The sequence below is a fragment of the Callithrix jacchus genome, chromosome 22 (assembly GCF_049354715.1).
Source record: "Callithrix jacchus isolate 240 chromosome 22, calJac240_pri, whole genome shotgun sequence".
Taxonomy (NCBI): domain Eukaryota; kingdom Metazoa; phylum Chordata; class Mammalia; order Primates; family Cebidae; genus Callithrix; species Callithrix jacchus.
The window spans coordinates 9,453,977-9,476,021 of NC_133523.1; the positions used below are offsets into that span (position 1 = coordinate 9,453,977).

The 22,045-nt window shown below is 52.9% G+C and overlaps 2 protein-coding genes across 2 annotated transcripts; both read left to right on the top strand.

Annotated features, from left to right (window-relative positions):
- Positions 1 to 1,837: 1,837 nt before the first annotated feature.
- Positions 1,838 to 19,671, top strand: ICAM1 (intercellular adhesion molecule 1). Its single transcript, XM_035284090.3, has 7 exons — positions 1,838 to 1,956; positions 6,376 to 6,639; positions 16,009 to 16,314; positions 16,838 to 17,125; positions 17,210 to 17,464; positions 17,646 to 17,900; positions 17,986 to 19,671. Exons 1-7 carry the CDS (start codon positions 1,890 to 1,892, stop codon positions 18,156 to 18,158), a joined length of 1,608 nt encoding a protein of 535 aa, XP_035139981.1. The 5' UTR covers positions 1,838 to 1,889; the 3' UTR covers positions 18,159 to 19,671.
- Positions 19,672 to 20,287: 616 nt separating this feature from the next.
- On the top strand, positions 20,288 to 21,550 carry ICAM4 (intercellular adhesion molecule 4 (Landsteiner-Wiener blood group)). Its single transcript, XM_008987233.6, has 3 exons — positions 20,288 to 20,733; positions 20,862 to 21,164; positions 21,312 to 21,550. The coding sequence occupies exons 1-3, from the start codon at positions 20,340 to 20,342 to the stop codon at positions 21,428 to 21,430; spliced, it is 816 nt and encodes a 271-aa protein (XP_008985481.3). The 5' UTR covers positions 20,288 to 20,339; the 3' UTR covers positions 21,431 to 21,550.
- Positions 21,551 to 22,045: the final 495 nt, after the last annotated feature.

A 22,045-nucleotide genomic window follows, 5' to 3' on the forward strand; every position in this document is an offset into this window, starting at 1 on the left:
TTGTTTTTTTGAAACAGTCTCACTCCGAGGCTGGAGTGCAGTGCCTCCATCTTGGCTCGCTGCCCCCTCCACCTGCCAGGTTCAAGAGATTCTCCTGCCTCACCCTCCCAAGTAGGTGGAATTACAGGCGTGCACCACTACGACCGGCTAATTTTTGCATTTTTTTGTAGAGATGGGGGGGTCTCCCTAGGTTGTCCAGGCTGGTCTTGAACTCCTGGGATCAAGTGATCCTCCCAAAATGCTGGGATTACAGGCGGGAGCCACCGCGCCTAGCTGGATTTTTGTCTGACTCTGTTCATTGCTGTGTCCCCAGTACCTGGAAGGATGCCCAGCACCTAGTAGGCGCTTAATAAATATGGAGTCACGTGTTGAGAAAAGAATGGCGCCATTGTGGCTGCAAATGGGACTTGGGCCGCGCGGGGGAGCTCGCTGGCCGCGCACCTGGGGCCGGGACAAGCGCTCGGTGGAACACGCCCGAGACAAACCCGTGGCGCAGGATTTTCCCAGACCGTCTGCCGAGTAGGGGCGTCCCTGGTCCCACTCTGTGACTTTGCCCAGGCTGTTCCGTGGTGGGTATTCAGTACCCCTCAACTCCCCAAGAAAAAAAATCCCCGTGGAAATTCCTTGGGAATGACCGAGGCCGGGGAAATATGCGTCTCTGGATGGCCAGTGACTCGTAGCCCCTTTCCCAGATAGGAAGGGCCCGCGCGTCCCGTGACCCTTCCCTTCCCCTTTCTGTTGCGACCTACCTGGCCCCTCCCAGATCCCTATGGCGACGCCGCCCGCGTCCCACAACAGGAAAGCCTTAGGCAGCGCGGCGCTCGGAGAGTTCAGAGTCCACAGCCTCGACGTGGTGGATGACAAATCTTGGGGTCACAAGCACAGACGGTGGGCAAACAAACACCCGCCCATATTTAGTACACGCCTAGGTTCGAGGAGCCTCCCGAGGAAGGCAAGGGGTTCGAGCGCCCCCTCTCCCCTCCCTCGTCAAGGTCCAGGCTAACTGCCTCATTTTCCCCGCGGAGCCTGGGACGCCGGCAGAGGGGCTGAGCGCGTGGGTATCGCTCAGCTTCCTTCCTTTTTCTGGGAGCTGTAAAGACGGCCCCGCGTACAAGGCCGAAAGGGGAAGCGAGGAGGCCGCGGGGGTGTCAGCGCCCTCGGGTGTGAAGAGAGGACGCCGATTCCCCGGGACGTGGTGACATGCGCATCGTCACTCACACGGTTCGCGGGCCACGGGAGGTGCCTGGCTCTGCTCCGGCCACTTTTCGAGAAAAGTCCGTGTCAGCTTGGCGGGTACATGACCCTAAGTGGAAGGGGGACCCTTCAGTGGAGGGAGCCCGGGAGGATTCCTGGGCCCCCACCCAGGCAAGGGGCTCATCCACTGGATCGAAGAGGCCTGCGTGTGCTGGGGAGGGAGGACTGGAGTTCGGATCCCTTCGCCCCTCAGAGCCTCACTTCGCCGCTTTGTGAAATGAACGCAGTAACAGTCCCCACTGTCCGGGAAAGTTGGCAATACTTAATGGCACTTAATAAACCGCTTAGGGCGGTGCAGACAGTGATGCAAGCTTGGCCTGGCTGGGGAAAGGGACGCGTGGGGGCCGGGAGCAGCCCCCGGGGTCGTCAATCCGCCACCGCCGCCCCATTGCTTTAGCTTGGAAATTCCGGAGCTGGAGCGGCCAGCGAGGACGAAGACCCTGCTCGGGCCACGCACCCTCTCAATCCGGAAATACCTCAGTCCTCGTTCCGGAGGGGAAAGCGCGAGGTTTCCCGGAAAGCAGCGCCGCCCCTTGGCCCCTAGGTGCCAGCGTTTATAAAGGACCGCGCGCCTCACTGCATCGCAGTCCGCGCTGAGCTCCTCTGTGCCTCGGGGCTGCAACCTCTGCCTTGCTATGGCTCCCAGCGGCCCCCGGCCCGCGCTGCCTGCGCTCCTGGTCCTGCTCGCGGCTCTGCTCCCAGGTGAGTCGGGGGTGGGGATTGCCGTCGGGCCAACTACCCGAGTCCTCGGGAGGACCGATTCCCAGCTCGCCGGAGATCAGGTCATGCATAACTAGTTAGCTGCTCATGGGAAGGTGGGATTAGAGACAGCGATTGAAAGGCAACAGCCTTGTATGCAGACCCTGAATCACCTCCACGTGTGGCTTCGGGCTATGGATTGCAGCTTTAAAAAGGGGTGAGGGATTGGAGATGGAGGGGAGAGGCGGGCCTCGTATTGTTGCCCAGGCTGGTCTTGCACTCCTGGGGTCTAGCATTCCTCCTGCCTCAGCTTTAGGAATAGCTGGGATGACAGGTGTGAGCCACCACCTTGCTCGGCTAAATTGGGTCTCTTCAGTTTCTCAGCTGTAAAACAGGAAACTCTATAGCGGCCACCTGCCAGGTGTATCTTGGCCCAGCACAGCACCTGGCCCCAGGACCCGATCATGATGGTTTGGGAACTTGGCCCTGTGCCAGTGCATCAAGGCGTAAGGGACTCCCACCCCCGTCAAAATGTATATTCTGTTCCTCATCCTCTCTTCCCCTGGGGAAGTCCAGGGCTGCTTCTGCTCAGGGGAATTCCAGGGCTGACTTATCCGTAGCCCAAAGCTGAGAAGTGGGGCGCCCCAGCACACCCTCCCCCAGCTCTAGCCCAGCTAGGGAAGAGGGAAGGGGTCAGAGGGTCTCATGGTGGTGTGAGTTTTGGGAAGCAGAAGGTGGGAGATTGATAGCTTGGTTAAGAGCTCATTAAAGCCTCCGATCCAAGCCATGCATAGCAGCAGGCGCCTGTAATCCCAGCTACTCGGGAGGCTGAGGCAGGAAAGTCCCTTGAACCTTGGAGGTGGAGGTTGCAGCGAGCCAAGATTGTGCCACTGCACTCCAGCCTGGGCAATAGAGCAAGATTCCGTCTCAAAAAAAAAAAAAAAAAAAACCGGAAAAAAAAAAAGGTATTCTGATCTGGACTCAGACCCAGATCCCACTGCTTTCTAGCTGAGTAACTGTTTCCCTCTGTGAAATTGGAATGATCCCAGACTCTCCCTTGGAAAATGTATGGAGCCGATGGTCTCACATCCCCATCCCAGATAGAACAAATCTGAGAACAGAAATCTTCGAAGTGGGCAGTGCTGGACTTAGACATTTTTTTTCCACCTTTGGAGGCAGCAGAATCTAAGGGGCTTAATCCAAATAAGCCCTTTCTTTCTTTCTTTCTTTTTTTTTTTGTTTTTTTTTTTTTTCACTCTTGTTACCCAGACTGGAGTGCAATGGCGCGATCTCGGCTCACCACAACCTCCGCCTCCTGGGTACAGGCAATTCTCCTGCCTCAGCCTCCGGAGTAGCTGGGATTACAGGCACGCGCCACCATGCCCAGCTAATTTTTTGTATTTTTAGTAGAGACGGGGTTTCACCATGTTGACCTAGATCGTCTCGATCTCCTGACCTCGTGATCCACCCGCCTCGGCCTCCCAAAGTGCTGGGATTACAGGCGTGAGCCACCGCGCCCGGCCAGCCCCTTCTTTCTTTTCTTTTCTTTTTTTTTTTGTGTGTGTGTGTGTTTTTTAGACGAAGTCTCACTCTTTCGCCCAGGCTGGAGTGCAGTGGTGCAATCTTGGCTCACTGCAACCTACACCTCTCAGGTTCAAGCAGTTCTCCTTCCTCAGCCTCCTGAGTAGCTGGGACTATAGGCGCCCACCACCACACCCAGCTAATGTTTGTTTTTTTAGTAGAGACGGGTTTCACCGTGTTGGCCAGGTTGGTCTCCAACTCCTGACCTCAATTGATCCACCTGCCTCAGCCTCCCAAAGTGCTGGGATTACAGGTGCGAGCCACAGTGGCCACCCCACAAGCCCCTTCTTTCTTACCCGCACTTACCTGCAAGGCAGCCAGTTGCTGCCCACCCTGTGCTGAGTTACCTGTATGAGCAAGGGATGGGGTGGCTGTACTCACCCACCTTACAGATGGGGAAACTGAGGCCCAAGGAGGGGGAAAGTACTTGTCTCAAGGAGTGAGGACCCAGTCTGATTCCTGGAGAGCTGACTCTCTCCACCTGACTTCTTGAGAGGGAGGAGGGCACCGATTTCACGTTAAAATCTGGTTGGACACGGTGACTCACACCCACAGTCATGGCACTTTGGGAGACTAAGGTGGGAGGATTGCTTGAGGCCAGAGTTTGAGACCAGCTTTAGTGACATAGTGAGACCCCATCTCTACAAAAATGTTTTTCAAAAATTATGGCTGGGCACGGTGGCTCAAGCCTGTAATCCCAGCACTTTGGGAGGCCGAGGCGGGTGGATCACAAGGTCAACAGATCGAGACCATCCTGGTCAACATGGTGAAACCCCGTCTCTACTAAAAATACAAAAAATTAGCCGGGCATGGTGGCGCGTGCCTGTAATCCCAGCTACTCGGCAGGCTGAGGCAGGAGAATTGCCTGAACCCAGGAGGCGGAGGTTGTGGTGAGCCGAGATCACGTCATTGCACTCCAGCCTGGGTAACGAGAGCAAAACTCCGTCTCAAAAAAACAAAAACAAAAACAAAAAACACAAAAGTTAGCTGGATGTGGTGGTGTCCTGTAGTTCCAGCTACTTGGGCAGCTGAGATGGGAGGATCATTTGAGCCTGGAGTTCAAGATTACAGTAAGCTGTGATTACACCACTGCATTCCAGCCTGGGTGACAGAGGGAGAACTATTTCTTTTTTTTTTTTTTTTGAGATGGAGTCTTGCTCTATCACCAGGCTGGAGTGCAGTGGTGTAATCTCGGCTCACTGTAACCTCCGACTACGTGGTTCAAGTGATTCTCCTGCCTCAGCCTCCTGAGTAGCTGGGATTACAGGCATGCGCCACCATGTCCCGGCTAATTTGGTATTTTTATTTTATTTTATTTTATTTTATTTTATTTTATTTTAATTTTTTAGTAGAGATGGGGGTTTCAACATGTTGACCAGGATAGTCTCGATCTCCTGACCTTGTTATCTGCCTGCCTTGGCCTCCCAAAGTGCTGGGATTATAGGCGTGAACCACCACACCCAGCCCTGACCTGTCCCTTAAAAAAAAGTGATAGCTAAAATCCTCTCATGGCTCCCTATTTCCCTCAGAATAAAGAATACATCTGGCTGGGCAAGGATGCTCACACCTGTAATCACAGCACTTTGGGAGGCAGGGGCAGGCGGATCACTTGAGGTCAGAAGTTCGAGGCCAGCCTGGCCAAAATGGTGAAACCTCGTCTCTACTAAAAATACCAAAATTAGCTGGGTGTGGTGGGGGGCACCTACCTGTAATCCCAGATACTTGAGAGGTTGAGGCAGGAGAATCACTTGAACCCAGGAGGCAGAAGTTGCAGTGAACAGAGATGATGCCACTGCACTCCAGTCTGGGTAACAGAGTAAGACTCCATCTCCAAAAAAAAAAAAAAAGAACACATCTTGAGCATGGCGTTCAGTGCTCACAGGACCTTCCGGAATTAATCTCCCCGCTCTTCCTCCTTGCTCACTCAGCTCCAGCCACCTTGCCCAGGACGTTAGTGCTTGCCTGGAATTCACTTCCCTTTTCTCCTGACAGCCAGCCCTTTCTGGTCATTCAGATCTCTGCTCAAACATTAACTTGTCACCAAGGCACTGTCTGTTCTATCACCCTGTTTTGTTTTTGTCAAAGCTCTTATTAACATCAGTTACTAATTATCTCGTTTGCTCATGAATTTTTTTTTTTTTTTTTTTGAGACAGAGTCTCTCTCTGTTGCTCAGGCTGGAGTACAGTGGCACGACCGCAGCTCACTGCAACCTCCACCTCCCAGATTCAAGTGATTCTTATGCCTCAGCCTCCAAAATAGCTGGGACTAAAGGCACGTGCCACCATGCCCGGCTAACTTTTGCATTTTTAGTGAAGACTGGGTTTCACCATGTTGGTGAGGCTGGTCTCAAATTCCTGACCTCAGGTGATCTGCCTGTCTTGGCCTCCCAAAGTGCTGAGATTACAGGTGTGAGCCACCATGCTTATGAATTTTCTCTTTAACTTCCACATTGAAGGCAATGTTTTGTCTTATTGAGGCTGGGCCTCCAGCACCCAGCACAGGCTGAGTGCACATTCCCATTGATGAACCTGATTTGGTTTTCGTTTGTTTTGTTTTGAGGTGGAGTCTCACTCTGTGGCCCAGGCTGGAGTGCAGTGGTGCAATCTCAGCTCACAGCAATTTCCACCTCCCAGGTCCCAGTTCAAGCAATTCTCCTGCCTCAGCCTCCCAAGCAGCTGGGATTACAGGCATGCACCACCATGCCCAGCTAATTTTTATATTTTTAGAATCTCATGATCTGCATACCTCGGCCTCCCAAAGTGCTGGGATTACAGGCCACTGCACCTGGCCCAATGAACCTGATTTGTAATGCCTGCCGCATCTTCCCTCTTTTGTTCCAGGACCTGGCGAAGCTGAGACGTCTGTGTTCCCCCAAGTGGTCATCCTGCCCCGGGGTGGCTCCGTGCTAGTGAACTGCAGCAGCTCCTGTGATCAGAGGCCCTTCTTGGGCCTGGAGACTCCGTTGACTAAAAGGGAGGTGCTCCCAGGTGGGAACAACTGGAAGATGTTTGAACTGAGCAATGTGCAGGAAGACAGCCAGCCAATATGCTTTTCAAACTGCGGCGGCAGACAGTCCACGGCCAAAACCTTCCTCACCGTGTACTGTAAGTGACTGAGCCCAGAGGGCTGGGCTAGGCAGACAGGGGAGAGCAGACACACAGGGGCACCTGCAGTGGGCTGGGAGAATCTTTGTCACTTGCTGGTAGGGTCAGGGAGGGGCTCCGTGAAGGGCAGGTGGGGACATCCTTGGAAAGTCCCTTTGTGAATCTCTTTGGGTATAATTAAAGTATCTACAGGCGGGGTGAAATGGCTCATGCCAGTAATCCCAGCACTCTGGGAGGGTGAGGTGGAGGATCACCTGAGACCAGGAGTTTCGGTTTCCCCAACACAGCAAAACCCCATCTCTACTAAAAATACAAAAATCAGCCCAGTGTGGTGGCAGCACCTGTAATCCCAGCTACTCGGGAGGCTGAGGCAGGAAAATTGCTTAAACCTGGGAGACAGAGATTGCAGTGAGCCACAATTGTGCCACTGCACTCCAGTCTGGGTGACAGAGCAAGACTCTGTCTCAAAAAAAAAAAAAGATATCAACAGGAATTCAGGACATTCGAGAATGCCATCTCTGTATGCCTCCCTCTTTGAACGTATGACAAGGTCTTGGATTGGACACTTTAATAAAAGATGCAAATTGGCTGGACATGTTGGCTCACACTTGTAATCCCAGCATTGTGGGAGGCCGAGGCGGGCAGACCACAAGGTCAAGAGATCAAGACCATCCTGCCCAACATGGTGAAACCCCATCTCTACTAAAAATATAAAAATTAGCTGGGCGTGGTGGTTCATGCCTATAGTCCCAGCTACTCAGGAGGCTGAGGCAGGAGAATTACTTGAATCTGGGAGGCAGAGGTTGCAGTGAGCCAATATTGTGCCACTGTACTCCACCTTGGCAACACAGCAAGACTCAGTCTAAAAAAAATGCAGGCCGGGTGCAGTGGCTCAAGCCTGTAATCCCAGCATTTTGGGAGGCCGCGGCAGGTGGATCACAAGGTCAAGAGATCAAGACCATCCTGGTCAACATGGTGAAACCCCATCTCTACTAAAAATACAAAAAATTAGCTGGGCATGGTGGTGCATGCCTGTAATCCCAGCTACTCAGGAGGCTGAGGCAGGAGAATTGCCTGAACCCAGGAGGCGGAGGTTATGGTGAGCCGAGATCGTGCCATTGCACTTCAGCCTGGTTAACAAGAGCGAAAGTCCGTCTCAAAAAAAAAAAAAAAAAATGCAAATTAAGTCAGGTGTGGTGATTTGTACCTATAATCCCAGCTACTCCAGAGGCCAAGGCAGAAGGATGGCTTGAGTCCAGGAGTTTGAGACCGGCCATAGCGAGACCCTGTTTCTACCAGAAAAAATATTAGTAAATAAACAATTTAGCTGGGCATCATGGAGTGCACCTGTAATCTCAGCTACTCCTGAGGCTTTGGTGGGAGGATTGCTTGAACCCAGGGGTTCGAATCCTAGGAGTTAGAATCCAGCCTGGGCAACATAGCAAAACCATTTTAATAAATGTTTTAGGCCGGGCACGGTGGCTCATGCCTGTAATCCCAGCACTTTGGGAGGCCGAGGTGGGTGGATCACGAGGTCAAGAGATCGAGACCATCCTGGTCAACATGGTGAAACCCTGTCTCTACTAAAAAATATACAAAAAATTAGCTGGGCATGGTGGCGCATGCCTGTAATCCCAACTACTCGGGAGGCTGAGGCAGGAGAATTGCCTGAACCCAGGAGGCGGAGGTTGCTGTGAGCCGAGATCGCGCCATTGCACTCCAGCCTGGGTAACAAGCGTGAAACTCCGTCTCAAATAAATAAATAAATAAATAAATAAATGTTTTAATAAAAACATTTTTATTTTTAAAAAATATGAGTTAAAACTAGCCCTGGATGGCATTTTTCACATATTGGCAACAATGGACAGAATTGCTAACAGCTGTGCTGGCAAGGCTGTGGCACATAGGCGGTTTGCTCACTGCCAGGACACTGCTGTGGGGATCGTAAATAAGCCCAACCCTGTGGTGGGAAATTGGGCATCAGTTCTCAAAATGTTATGGGCTGGGCATGATGTTTATGCCAATAATCTCAACACTTTGGGAGGCTGAGGTGGGAGGGTCGTTTGAGGCCAGGAGTTCAAGACCAGTCTGGGCAACATAGTGGAATCCTTTATTTATTTATTTATTTCATGTGATGGAGTCTCCCTCTGTTGCCCAGGCTAGAGCGCATCGGTTCACTGCAACCTCTGCCTTCCAGGTTCATTCGATTCTCCTGCCTCAGCCTCCCGAGTAGCTGGGGTCACAGGCGCCCACCACACCCAGCTCATTTTTGTATTTTTAGTAGAGACGGGGTTTCACCACATTGTCCAGGCTAGTCTCAAACTCCTGACCTCAACTGATTCACCTGCCTTGGCCTCCCAAAGTTTGGTTTTTCGTTTGTTTGTTTTTGAGAGAGAGTCTCTCTCTGTTGCCCAGGCTGGAGTAAGGTGGCGCAATCTCGGCTCACTTCAACCTCCACCTCCCAGGCTCAAGCAATTCTCATGCTTCAGCCTCCAGAGTAGCTTGGATTACAGGTGCCTGCCACCAGGCCTAGCTGATTTTTGTATTTTTAGTAGAGATGAGGATTCATCATGTTGGCCAGGCTGGTCTTGAACTCCTGACCTCAAGTGATCCATCTGCCTCAGCCTCCCAAAGTGCTGGGATTACAGGAGTCAGCCACCACACCCAACCCCATTCTATTTTTTTTTTTTTTTTTTTTTGAGATGGAGTCTTGCTCTGTCAGCCAGGATGGAGTGCAGTGTTGCGATCTCAGTTCACTGCAACCTCCGCCTCCCAGGTTCAAGTTATTGTCTTGTCTCAGCCTCCAGAGTAGCTGGGATAGGCGCGCCACCACCACGCCCAGCTAAATTTTTGTATTTTTAGTAAGGACAGGGTTTTACCATATTGGTCAGGCTGGTCTTGAACTCCTGACCTTGTGATCCACCCACCTCAGCCTCCCAAAGTGCTGGGATTGCAGGCATGAGCCACTGCACCCAGCTCCCATTCTATTTTTTTTTTTGAGACGGAGTTTCGCTCTTGTTACCCAGGCTGGAGTGCAATGGCGCAATCTCGGCTCACCGCAACCTCCGCCTCCTGGGTTCAGGCAATTCTCCTGCCTCAGCCTCCCTAGAAGCTGGGATTACAGGCACACGCCACCATGCCCAGCTAATATTTTTTTATATTTTTAGTAGAGACGGGGTTTCACCATGTTGACCAGGATGGTCTCGATCTTTGGACCTCGTGATCCACCCACCTTGGCCTCCCAAAGTGCTGGGATTGCAGGCATGAGCCACCGCACCCGGCCCCCATTCTTTTTTTTTTTTTTTTAATGCCATGTGTGTGTATCCTGCGGCAAACCCCAATCCTGGCCAGTCATGGTGGCTCATTCCTGTAATCTCAGCTCTCTGGGAAGGTAAGGTGAGTGGATCGCTTAAGGTCAGGAGTTTGAGACCAGCCTGGCAAACATGGCGAAACCCCATCTCTACTAAAAATTACAACAATTAGCCATGCGTGGTGGAGCATGTGTGTAGTCCCAGCTACTAGGGAGGCTGAGGCAGGAGAATCACTTGAACCTGGGAGGCAGAGGTTACAGTGAGCTGAGATCATGCACTGCACTCCAGCCTTGGGTGACAAGAGTGAGACTCTGTCTCAAAAAAAAAAAAAGAATTATAAGAATTAGCTGGGCATGCTGGCATGGGCCTGTAATCCCAGATACTCATGAGGCTGAGGTGGGAGGATCAGCTGAGTCCAGGGATTTGGAGGCTATAGTGAGCCTATGATCGTGCCACTGCACTCCAGCATGGGAGACAGAGTGAGATCCTGTCTCCAAAAAAAAAAAAAAGAAAACCCAGTCCTGGAAAGTGGTCTATAGGCCTCGCTGCCTACAAGGGAGATGGTGAGGGCTACGGCATCATTCACTGACACTTTGGCACTTTGTATGAAGGGCAAACGCTTGCAAACCACTCAAATGGGGAAGGCTAGAGAGGGAAACTGGCTTGTCCATGACACGGAATACTATGTGACCGTGTAGAAGAATCAGGAAGTTCCGGTGAACTGAGAGTCAGCTCTGCGGTGTATTGTAAAGTTGAAATGAAAGAAAGTATGTTGAATATGAGTGGCATGCCACCCTCACATTAGGGAGTGGCAGAGGGGCAGTTTCAGGAGGCTGTATTTGTGTATAAAACAGCCCTGAAAGGAAGTGGGAGAAAGGACAATATTAGTTGGCTATGAGAAGAGAGGCTGGCAGGCTCTGGGAGAGGGCTTGAGGTGGAGAATTCCGTGTGTGTGTGTGTGTGTGTGTGTGTGTGTGTGTGTGTGTGATGGAGTTTCGCTCTTGTTGCCCAGGCTAGAGTACAATGGCACAATCTCAGCTCACTGCAACTTCTGCCTCCCAGGTTCAAGGGATTCTCCTGCCTCAGCCTCCTGAGGAGCTGGGATTACAGGCTTGCATTACTACGCCTGGCTAATTTTGTACTTTGAGCAGAGACGGGGTTTCTCCATGTTGGTCAGGCTGGTCTCGAACTCCCAACCTCAGGTGATCGACATGCCTCAGCCTCCCAAGTAGCTGGGATTATAGGCACCCACCACCGTGCCTAGCAAATTTTTATATTTTTAGTAGAAAAAGGGTTTCACCATGTTGGCCAGGCTGGTCTCGAACGCCTCACCTCAGGTGATCCACCCGCCTCGGCCTCCCAGAGTACTGGGATTACAGGTGTGAGCCACCGCACGTGGCCAACAATTCTCTCTGTGTTCCTACTTTGGAGACTTTGAATGGTGGGAATGAGTTACCAAGGCAAAAAAGAAATTCAAATGAAAACAAAACAAAATCAAAGAAGGAAAAACAGAAGAGAATTGGGCAGGCTAGGCACAGTGGCTCATGCCTACAATCGCCGTGATTTAGGAGGCCAAAGCAGGAGGATCGGAAGCCAGACACAGCAAGACCCCATATCTACAAAAAATAAAACTAGCCAAGCATGGTGGTATACCTATAATCCCAGCTACTCAGGAGGCTGAGGTGAGAGGATCGCCTGAGACCAGGAGGTCGAGGCTGCAATGAGCCGTGATGACACCACTGCACTCCAGCCTGGGTGACAGAGCAAGACCCTGTCTCTAAAAAATAAAAACTGGCCAAATAGCTTTGAGATTAGCCTTGGGCCCCGTCCCAACAAGACCCTTAATAGCTTGGAGGATGTGGCTTCTGGGTTTACTTTTCGCTCAGGTGAGGCCTTCTCTGATGGGTAAAATGACACAGTGAGGGAGAAAGGACATTCTGCTGTCATTGTGCCACGGCAAGGAAGCCTCTGGGTAAATGATCGGCTTTGCTTCTGATTTGAAGAGTAGGTGAGCAGATGCTGACCTTCCCATGTGAGGGAAGTCCCCAAACATTCCCAGCAGCCTCTAAAAACCCCAGAGAAAGCTCTTTGAAGGACTTTTCTGCATCTCAGCCTGATAGGCTTTTATTTTTTATTTTTTTTCAGACAAGAGTCTCACTCTGTCGCCCAGGCTGGAGTGCAGTGGTGCAATCTCCGCTCACTGCAACTTTCAACTCCCAAGTTCAAGCAATTCTCCTGCCTCATCCTCCCTCCCGAGTAGCTGAGATTACAGGCATCCACCACCAAGTCTGGCTAATTTTTGAATTTTTAGTAGAGACAGGGTTTCACCACGTTGGCCAGGCTGGTCTCAAACTCCTGATCCCTGGTAATACACCCACCTCAGCCTCCCAAAGTGCTGGGATTACAGGTGTAGCACACTGCCCAGCTCTGCCCGGTAGTTGAAAGCGTACAACTCCAGGTTTGACTCCTGGCTCTGCCACATTTCTTCCTCTGCGACTGTGGGTGCCCCACTTTGCCTTAGTTCTTACTTCTGTGAAAGGGAGCAGACAGCCGACATAGGCAGAAAAGGTGTCAAAGGTGTGTAGGAGTATGTCACTTGAGAGAGACTCTAGCTTGGTCTTGCCCCACCCGTAGTGTAAACAGAAAGAAGCCTCCCTGGATGGCTCAGTCTTCTCCAAAAAGGTTAGAGGTATAATTCCTAGAGGAGCTGACCACCAGCTGGGCTTTAAAGGATGTATAGGAGTTCATAAAGACAGGCATTCTAGGCAGGGGAACAGCCTGGGCAAAAGTTTGGACCAGGGAGAAATCTTGATGGGGGCAGGAGGAGCCCAACAGCAGTAAGTTGGTGTGGGCCGGGCACGGTGGCTCATGCCTGTATTCCTGGCACTTTGGCAGGCCAAAGCAAGAGGATTGCTTGAGCCCAAGAGTTTGAGACCAGCCTGGGCAACATAGGGAGACCCTGTCTCTAAGAAAATTTAAAAAAATAGCCTGGCATGGTGGCATATGCTTGTAGTCTCAACTACTCTGGAGGCTTAAGTGGAAGGATCACTTGAACCCAGAAATTTTTTTATTTTTATTTTTTGAGATGAAGTCTGTGGCCCAGGCTGGTGTGCAATGGTGCCATCTTGGCTCACTGCAGCCTCTGCCTCCTGGGTTCAAGCGAGTCTCCTGCCTCAGCCTCCCGAGTTGCTGGAATTACAGGTGCCCACCACCATGCCCAGCTAAATTATTTTTGTATTTTTAGTAGAGATGGTGTCTTGAATACCTGACCAAGTGATCCACCTCCTTGGCTTCCCAAAGTACTGGAATTACAGGTGTGACACTGAGCCTGGTCAAGCCCAGGAATTGGAGGTTACAGTCAGCTATGATTGTGCCACTGCATTCTAGCTCGGGTGACAGAGTGAGACTCTGCCTCTAAAAAAAAAAAAAAAGAAAAGAAAAAGATTGATGGGAAGCAGGGTGAAGTTGGCAGGGCCTTGAATGCCAAGTGGAGGAGCCGGGACTTTCTCCTCCTCAGGGTGTTGTGGAGGGTTTGTGAGCAGGCCAGGGATTAGATAAGTTGAAGGCTAGATTCACAGGAAACCACAGAGCAGGTGGCGATGGTCCTTGTCCAGGCGGCCCACATTGTGATCAGTGACCATATCCAAGAAGCGAAGGACAGGCAAATATTTGAATAGTTCAGTGACCAGGATTTGGAAAAGGACTGAAGGTCAGGGTCAAGAAGAGGTGAGAGCAGAAGAAACATTCCCCCAACCCCACCACCAGGCAGCCGAGCTGGGTTTCCTCTAGGGGCTGAGGCTCGAGGCTGCCTCAAATTCTGCAAGAGTTTGTAGGAGATGGCGAGGGGTAAGAGCAGGAGGCCAGAGTTTTCTTGACCTTATGTATATATTGTTTGACAGCTTAACAGCTTTCTGTTTTATTTTTAGACACAGAGTCTCACTTTGTCACCAGGCTGGAGTGCAGTGGCACAATCATAGCTCACTGCAGCCTCAAACTCCCAGACTCAAGAAATCCTCCTCCCACCCTCAGCCTCCTGAGTACCTGGGCCTACAGGTGTGAGCCACCAAGCCCAGCCTTTTTTTTTTTTGAGACAGAGTCTCTCTCTGTTGCCCAGGCTGGAGTGCAGTGGCACAATCTTAGCTCACTGCAACCTCCACCTCCCAGGTTCAAGTGATTCTCCTGCCTCGGTCTCCCAAGTAACTGGCATTACTGGCATCCACCACCATACCCAGCTAATTTTTGTTTTTTTGCTTTTTTGTTGTTGTTGTTGTTTTTGAGATGAAGTCTCATTCTGTTGCCCAGGCTGGAGTGCAGTGGTGCAGTCTTGGCTCACCACAACCCCCACCTCCTGGGTTCAAGCAATCCTCCTGCCTGAGAAGCTGGGACTACCAGCATGTGCCACCACGCCTGGCTAATTTTTGTTTTTTTAGTAGAGACAGGGTTTCACTATGTTGGCCAGGCTGATCTTCAGCTCCTGACCTTGTGATCTGCCGGCATCAGAGTCTCAAAGTGCTGGGATGACAGGTGTGAACCACCATGCCCAGCCTAATTTTTTAATTTTCTTTTAGTAGAGACAGGGTTTTGCCATGGTTGGTCAGGCTGGTCTTGAACTCCTGACCTCAGGTGATCCATCCATCTCAGCCTCTACAGGCATGAGCCACCATGCCTGGCTGAAGCCTGGCTTGTTTTTAAATGTGTGGGTTTTTTTACTCCCAGAAATGGGGTCTTACAATGTTGCCCAAGCTAGTCTTGAACTCCTGGCCTTAGGATGGTCTCGATCTCCTGACTTTGTGATCTACCCACCTCCGCCTCCCAAAGTGTTGTTGGGATTAAAGGTGTGAGCCACTGTTTGTGTTTTTTAAAGAATATCTCGGCCTTCGGGGGTCCAAAGTGGCTCTCGCAGGAGGTCATGGTGCTCACAAAGGCGAGGTCATCAGTTCAAGGCAACCTCATAAACCCAAACTGATTGGCAAAAAAAAAAAAAAAAAAAAAAAAAGAATATCTCGGCCTAGTGTGTTTGCTCACACCTGTAATCCCAGCACTTGGAGGCTGAGATGGGAAGATCACTTGAGATCAGGAATTCGAGACAAGCCTGGGCAACATGCTGAAAATCCCATTTCTACTAAAAATACAAAAATTAGCTGAGTGTGGTGGCACGTGCCTGTAATCCCAGCTACTCGGGAGGCCGAGGCAGGAGAATTGCTTGAACCCAGAAGGCGGAGGTTGCGGTGAGCTGAGATCGAGCCATCGCCCTCCAGCCTGGGCGACTGAAGGACACTCAGTCTAACAAATAAATAAAATAAAAATAATAAAATGAATCAGGTGCAGTGGTGTGCGCCTGTAATTCAAGCTACTCAGGAGGCCGGGGCAGGCGAATCGGCTGAACCTGGTGGCGGAGATTGCAGTGAGCTGAGATCACACCGCTGTTTGCCCAGTGTTGTAGTGCTCTGGGTTGCTGAACTTATTTGACCAGGCCCCTAGCAATAGACCGTGAAGTTCACAGGCCTGGCGCGGTGGCTCATGCCTATATAATCCCAGCACTTTGGGAGGCCGAGGTGGGTGGATCACAAAGTCAGGAGACTGAAGTCTGAAGCCAGGCTTCAGACTGAGACCATCCCTGGCCAACATAGTGAAACCCCATCTCTACTAAAAGTATAAAAATTAGTTGGGCACGGTGGCAAGTGCCTGTAGTCCCAACTACTCGGAAGGCTGAGGTAGGAGAATCATTTGAACCTGGGAGGCGGAGGTGGCAGTGAGCCGAGATCATGCCACTGCACTCCAGCCTGGCAACAGAGTGACATTCCATCTCAAAAAAAAAAAAGTTCTTTTCCACTTTTCACTCTTAAGATGCTGCTGTGACGAATGAGGAGCTTTTTGATCCCTTCACAAACACTTGGGGCCCTCTGACCAGCTTTCCCTGAAGGTCTTGACATTCCTATCTGCTGAGGTGTTTGGGGGAGATACTGAAGAGCTGGGGCTCCGAGGCAGGTGCGGTGCATGTGCTGGGCAGGCAGCAAGGTCCAATTCACCAGACACCCCCACCTCTGTTTTCCTGCAGGGACTCCAGAACGGGTGGAGCTGGCACCCCTCCCTGCTTGGCAGCCAGTGGGCGAGAACCTTACCCTACGCTGCCAGGTGGAGGGCGGGGCACCCCGGGCCAACCTCACCGTGATGCTGCTCCGTGGGGAAGAGGAGCTGAGCCGGCAGCCAGTGGTGGGGGAGCCCGCCGAGGTCACGGTCACGGTGCTCGCAGGCAGAGATGATCACGGAGCCAGTTTCTCGTGCCGCACTGAATTGGACCTGCGGTCCCAAGGGCTGGAGCTGTTTGAGAACACCTCGGCCCCCCACCAGCTCCAAACCTTTGGTGAGGATTGAGGAAGCTGGCAGGGAGAGGGTAGAGTATCCTGGAATGGGGTGCCCCGGCCTCAGGATCTTCTGACAAGGGTGTGGCCTGCCAAACTCAGTGGCTCACGCCTGTAATCCCAGCACTTTGTGAGGCCAAGGTGGGTGGATCACCTGAGGTCGGGAGTTTGAGACCAGCCTGACCAACATGGAATAAAATAAAAAATTAGCCAGGTGTGGTGGCACATGCCTGTAATCCCAGCTACTCGGGAGGCTGAGGCAGGAGAACTGCTTGAACCCAGGAGATGGAGGTTTCGGTGAGCTGAGATCATGTCATTGCACTTCAGCCTGGGCCACAAGAGCTAAACTCCATCTCAAAAAAAAAAAGGGTTGGCCCCAGCTGAAGGGTGCATGTGTTCTAGGCGTATGTGGCCTAGGCTGCTGAGTCGCCGTGGAAGAGGATCTTGCAGGAGGGGAATGAAATGCCCCGAGAAGGGTTTCGGGTCATCCATCCCTGTCTGCTCACACTTACCCTCTTTCCCCAGTCCTGCCAGTGACTCCACCACAACTTCTCAGCCCCCGGGTCCTGGAGGTGGATACGCAGGGGACCGTGGTCTGTTCCCTGGATGGGCTGTTCCCAGTCTCGGAGGCCCAGGTCCACCTGGCGCTGGGGGACCAGAAGCTGAACCACACAATCACCTATGGCATCGATGCCCTCTCGGCCAAGGCCTTGGTCAAGGGGACCGCAGAGGAGGAGGGCACCCAGCGGCTGTTGTGTGCAGTAATACTAGGGAACCAGAGCCAGGAGACGCGGGGGACAATGACTGTCTACAGTAAGAATGGGCAGGGGACAGATCAGGGCTTCCTGGGGGTGTGAACTGAACCGGCAATGGGGCTCACTGTGTGTCCGCCCTCAGGCTTTCCGGCACCCAAAGTGATTCTGACAGAGCCTGAGGTCTCAGAAGGAACTGAGGTGATTGTGAAGTGTGAGGGCCACCCCAGAGCTATGGTGATGCTGAATGGGGTCCCAGCCCAGACACCGGGCCCGAGGACCCAGTTACGGCTGAAGGCCAGGCCAGAGGACGATGGGCGCAGCTTCTCCTGCTCTGCGACCCTGGAGGTGGCCGGACAGGTTGTACACAAGAACCAGACCCGGGAGCTCCGTGTGCTGTGTGAGTGAGGCTGCTGGACAAAGACCCCTGTCCCCCCAAGGCCCAACCCCTGACATCCCATAAGCTCTTGCCCTCCAAGTCCCACCCCCACCCATAAGGGGAGCCCTCCCTGAAGTCCTGCAGTCCTAGATGGGGAGGGATATTCTGTTCCCAACCTCCATCTCATCTTGTGTTTTTCCAGACGGCCCCCAACTGGACGAGAAGCATTGTCCAAGAAACTGGACGTGGCCAGAAAACTCCCAGCAGACTCCGACATGCCAGGCTTGGGGAAATCCCTCACCCCAGCTTGAGTGTCTAAAAGATGGCACTTTGCCCCTGCCCATCGGGAAATCAGTGACTGTCACACGGGATCTCTCGGGCACCTACCTCTGTCGGGCCACGAGCACTCGAGGGGAGGCCACCTGCGAAGTGACCGTGAATGTGGTGACCGTGCCCTGTGAGTGATCGAGTCTGCAGGACTGGGTGGGGCAGAGGCCATGGGCCCCTTGCAATCCTCACCACCCCTTGTATCCTCCCCACAGCCCCCCGGCATGAGATGGTCATCATCGCTGTCGTGGTGACTGTAGCAATCCTGAGCACTGCAGGCTTCGCCGTGTACCTCTATAACCGCCAGAGGAAGATCAGGAAATACAGACTCCAACGGGCTCAAAACGGGACCCCCATGAAACCCATCACACAAGCCACGCCTCCCTGAACCTACCCCAGGATGGGGCCTCTTCCTTGGCCCTCCCATCTGGTGGTAGTGGTGCCACACAGAACAGAGTGGCAGACGTATGCCATACAGCTACACCCAGTGGCCCTGAGATGCCAGAGGGCAGGGCATTGGTCTCAGTCAGATGCAGATGGCATTTGGGGCCATGGCACCTGCTGCACACCGAAAACACTAGGCCAGGCATGTGATCTGCAGTCACGTGACTAAGTCAAGAGGAAGGGGCAAGACTCAAGACGTGACTGTGATGGACGTCAAAGTCTAGCCTGGCAAGAGGGGAAGAGGTGGGGGAAACATATCCCTACCATAAGGACACACAGCCAGGAAATACTGCAATTCGCTGGCCACAGCCCTGCAGCCCTACAGAAGTGGCCCTGCACAGACACGTGTCGCAGCAAAACATAATGCCCGCGCTTCCTGACAGATGCCAGCTTGGGCACTGCTGTCTATTGACTGTCCCCAACCTTTGATATGTATTTATTCATTTTTTATTTTACCAGCTATTTATTGAGTGCTTTTTATGTAGGCTAGGATGGAGAACAAGATGAACATAGGTCTCTGGTCTCACGGAGCTTCCAGCCACAGTCACATTCAGGTACAGTTGTACAGGTTGTACACTGCACAAGAGTGCCTGGCAAAAAGATCAAATGGGGCTGGGACTTCTCGTTGACCAACCTGCCTTTCCCCAGAAGGAGTGATTTTTCTGTTTGGCATGAAAGCACCGTATGGACTAGTAATGGTTACAGGTTCAGAACTGGAGCGACCCAGCGAGGCCTTACTCCTCCCTCCCCTCAAAAACGGACACCTTTTTAGCCACTCCCCACCCACATACATTCCTGCCAGTGTTCACAGTGACAGTGGTAATGCCTGGAGAGTGCCCAGAGAATATGCCCGACCTCTGCCTTGTTCTGTTTGCAATTCAGTGGGACCTCACACTACACAGCTCCGACTTCCTGCAGTGATCAGAGTCCTGCAAGCAGGGGGCAGGGGCTGAGGTACTGGAGGACGCCCCCCAGCTCTAGAAGCCTCTGCGTGTGTGTGTGTGTGTGTGTGTGTGTGTGTGAGAGAGAGAAGGGGGCCAAGGTAATGGAGGACTCCATCTCAGCTCTGGAAGCCTCTTTGTGTGTGTGTGTGTGTGTGAGAAGGGGGCCAAGGTAATGGAGGACTCCATCTCAGCTCTGGAAGCCTCTTTGTGTGTGTGTGTGAGAAGGGGGCCAAGGTAATGGAGGACTCCATCTCAGCTCTGGAAGCCTCTGTGTGTGTGTGTGTAGACAAGGTCTTGCTCTGTCACGCAGGCTGGAGTACAGTGGTGCAATCATAGTTCACTACAGCCTTGACCTCCTGAGCTCAAGTGATCCTCCCACCTCAGCCTCCTGAGTAGCTGGGGCCACAGAGGCACGCCACCACACCTGGCAAATTGAACTTTTTTGTGGAGACAGGGTGTCACGACATTGCCCAGACTTCCTTTGTGCTAATAAAGCTTTTCTCATCTGCCTCAGCCTTGTGTGAGTTGAGGGGAGGTGTCACATCCAGCTGGAGTCCTTTCTAAGCAGCCCCAGCCCCATCCTCCCACTTCCTCTCCCAAGAAAAACATTGTGAACTCATGGCCATATCTTGAGGTTCTGGTCCAAATCTGGGACTATTTATGACCTTCTGGGTCTGTAGTGAAAACTGGACTCCTCTCCAGAAAAAAAATATTTGGTTTCCAATGAGGCCTGGAATCCCCCGACCCCCACCACCTTTTTTTTTGAGATGGAGTCTTGCTTGGTGGCCCAGGCTGGAGTGCAGTGGGCGATCTCAGCTCACTGCAACCTCTGCTTCTTGGGATTACAGGCAGGCACCACCACACCTGGCTATTTTTTGTATTTTTAGTAGAGACGGGGTTTCACCATGTTGGTCAGACTGGTCACAAACTCCTGACCTCGTGATACGCCCACCTCGGCCTCCCAAAGTGCTGGGATTACAGACTTGAGCCACCGCGCGCGGCCTGGAATCCCATTCTTGACCCGGGGAGAAGAATCTCTTTCTGCGGGACTCCTGGGCCCTCTAATGGGGCCTCCCCTCCCTCTCCAGGGCGGAATTGAGGAGGCGGGGCTGCGGGCCTCCTTATCTCCAGAGCCAGCCCTGGCTGCCTGGCGCGGGGTCCCTCAGTCCGGGCTTTTTGCCATGGGGTCTCTGTTTCCCCTGTCGCTGCTGCTTTTTTTGGCAGCCGCTTACCCGGGAGTTGGGAGTGCGCTGGGACGCGGGACTGAGCGGGCACGAGGCTCCAAGGGTAGCTCTCCCACGCCCTCGGGGACCTCAGTGCCCTTCTGGGTGCGCGTGAGCCCGGAGTTCGTGGCTGTGCCGCCGGGAGGGTCAGTGTGGCTCAATTGCAGCAACAGCTGTCCCCAGCCGCAGAATTCCAGCCTCCGCACCCGGCTGCAGCAGGGCAAGACGCTCAGAGGGCCGGGTTGGGTGCTTTACCAGCTGCTCGACGTGAGGGCCTGGAACTCCCAGGCGCACTGTTTTGTCACCTGCGCAGGAAAAACGCGCCGGGCCACCGCCAGGATCACCGCCTACAGTGAGGGATAGGGGCTCGGTCCGGCTGGGGTGAAGGGAGGGGGCTGGAAGAGATGGGGGGAGGGCAGTTGACAGTCGCTCTATAGGGGGCGCCCGCGGACCTCACTCAGAGGGTCCCCCTTGCCTTAGAACAGCCCCACAGCGTGATTTTGGAGCGTTCGGTCTTAGAGGGCAGGAAATACACTTTGCGCTGCCACGTGACACACGTGTTCCCCGTGGGCTACTTGGTGGTGACCCTGAGGTGTGGCGGCCGGATCATCTATTCCGAAAGCCTGGAGCGGTTCACCCGCCTGGATCTGGCCAACGTGACCTTGACCTACGAGTTTCCTGCTGGACTCTGCGATTTCTGGCAGCCCGTGATCTGCCAAGCGCGCCTCAATCTCGACGGCCTGATGGTCCGCAGCAGCTCTGCACCCATTACACTGATGATCGGTGAGGCACCCCTGTAATCCTGGGGACTAGGAGGAAGGGAGCAGAGAGGTTTATAACCCCAAGAAGGCGCACAGACCAAGCGTGAGTTCCACGCGGGTCAACAGACTTCCCTCTGTCCCCTTCCTAATTCTTGCCTCCTGCTCCCAGCTTGGAGCCCCGCGCCCACAGCTTTGGCCTCCTGTTCCATCGCTGCCCTTGTGGGGATCCTCCTCGCCGTGGGCGCTGTGTACCTGTACAAGTACCTAGCGATGAAGTCTCCGGAGTAAAGCGGGGTGTTCTATGCTGGCTAAACGAGACAAAAGAGAAATCTGGAACAATTTGGGGAATCTCCTGAACACGGTGGCTGACGCCTGTAATCCCAGCACTTAGGGAGGCCAAGGCAGGAGGACTGCTTGAGCCCAGGAGTTTGAGACCAGCCTGGACAACATGGTGAGACCCCATCTATGCAACAAATACAAAAATTAGCCGGGCTTGGTGCCGCGCGCCTGTGGGCCCAGCTACTCGGGAGGCTGAGTGGGAGGATTGCTTGAGCCCTGAAGGTCGAGGTTGCAGTGAGCCTTGATCGTGCCAGCACTCCAGCCTGGGCGACAGAGCGAGACCCTGTCTCAAAAATAAAAATAAAAATAAATATTGGCTGGGGAACCCTCCGGAAGTCAATAAAGGCTTCCTTAACCAGCCTCTGTCCTGTGACCTAAGGGTCCCATTATTGCCCTTCTTCAGAGGAACTGTTTTTTGTTTTGTTTTGTTTTTTGCGATCACTTTCTCTAAGTTCCTTGACTCCCTGAGGGCACCTGAGGTTTCCTCACTCAGGGCCCACCTGAGGTCCCGAAGACGCAGACTCTGTGTATCCGCAGCGGGTGTCGCAGAAACCTCTCCTGCTG

What these genes read in the sequence shown, in the direction of transcription:
- ICAM1 (XM_035284090.3), top strand. Translation starts at nt 1,890, where the DNA reads ATGGCTCCCAGCGGCCCCCGGCCCGCGCTGCCTGCGCTCCTGGTCCTG. An exon ending in AACCTTCCTCACCGTGTACT is followed by an intron (nt 6,640 to 16,008) that starts GTAAGTGACTGA and finishes GTTTTCCTGCAG; the next exon opens with GGACTCCAGAACGGGTGGAG. An exon ending in GGGGACAATGACTGTCTACA is followed by an intron (nt 17,126 to 17,209) that starts GTAAGAATGGGC and finishes GTCCGCCCTCAG; the next exon opens with GCTTTCCGGCACCCAAAGTG.
- ICAM4 (XM_008987233.6), top strand. Translation starts at nt 20,340, where the DNA reads ATGGGGTCTCTGTTTCCCCTGTCGCTGCTGCTTTTTTTGGCAGCCGCT. An exon ending in CGCCAGGATCACCGCCTACA is followed by an intron (nt 20,734 to 20,861) that starts GTGAGGGATAGG and finishes CCCTTGCCTTAG; the next exon opens with AACAGCCCCACAGCGTGATT. An exon ending in ACCCATTACACTGATGATCG is followed by an intron (nt 21,165 to 21,311) that starts GTGAGGCACCCC and finishes TCCTGCTCCCAG; the next exon opens with CTTGGAGCCCCGCGCCCACA.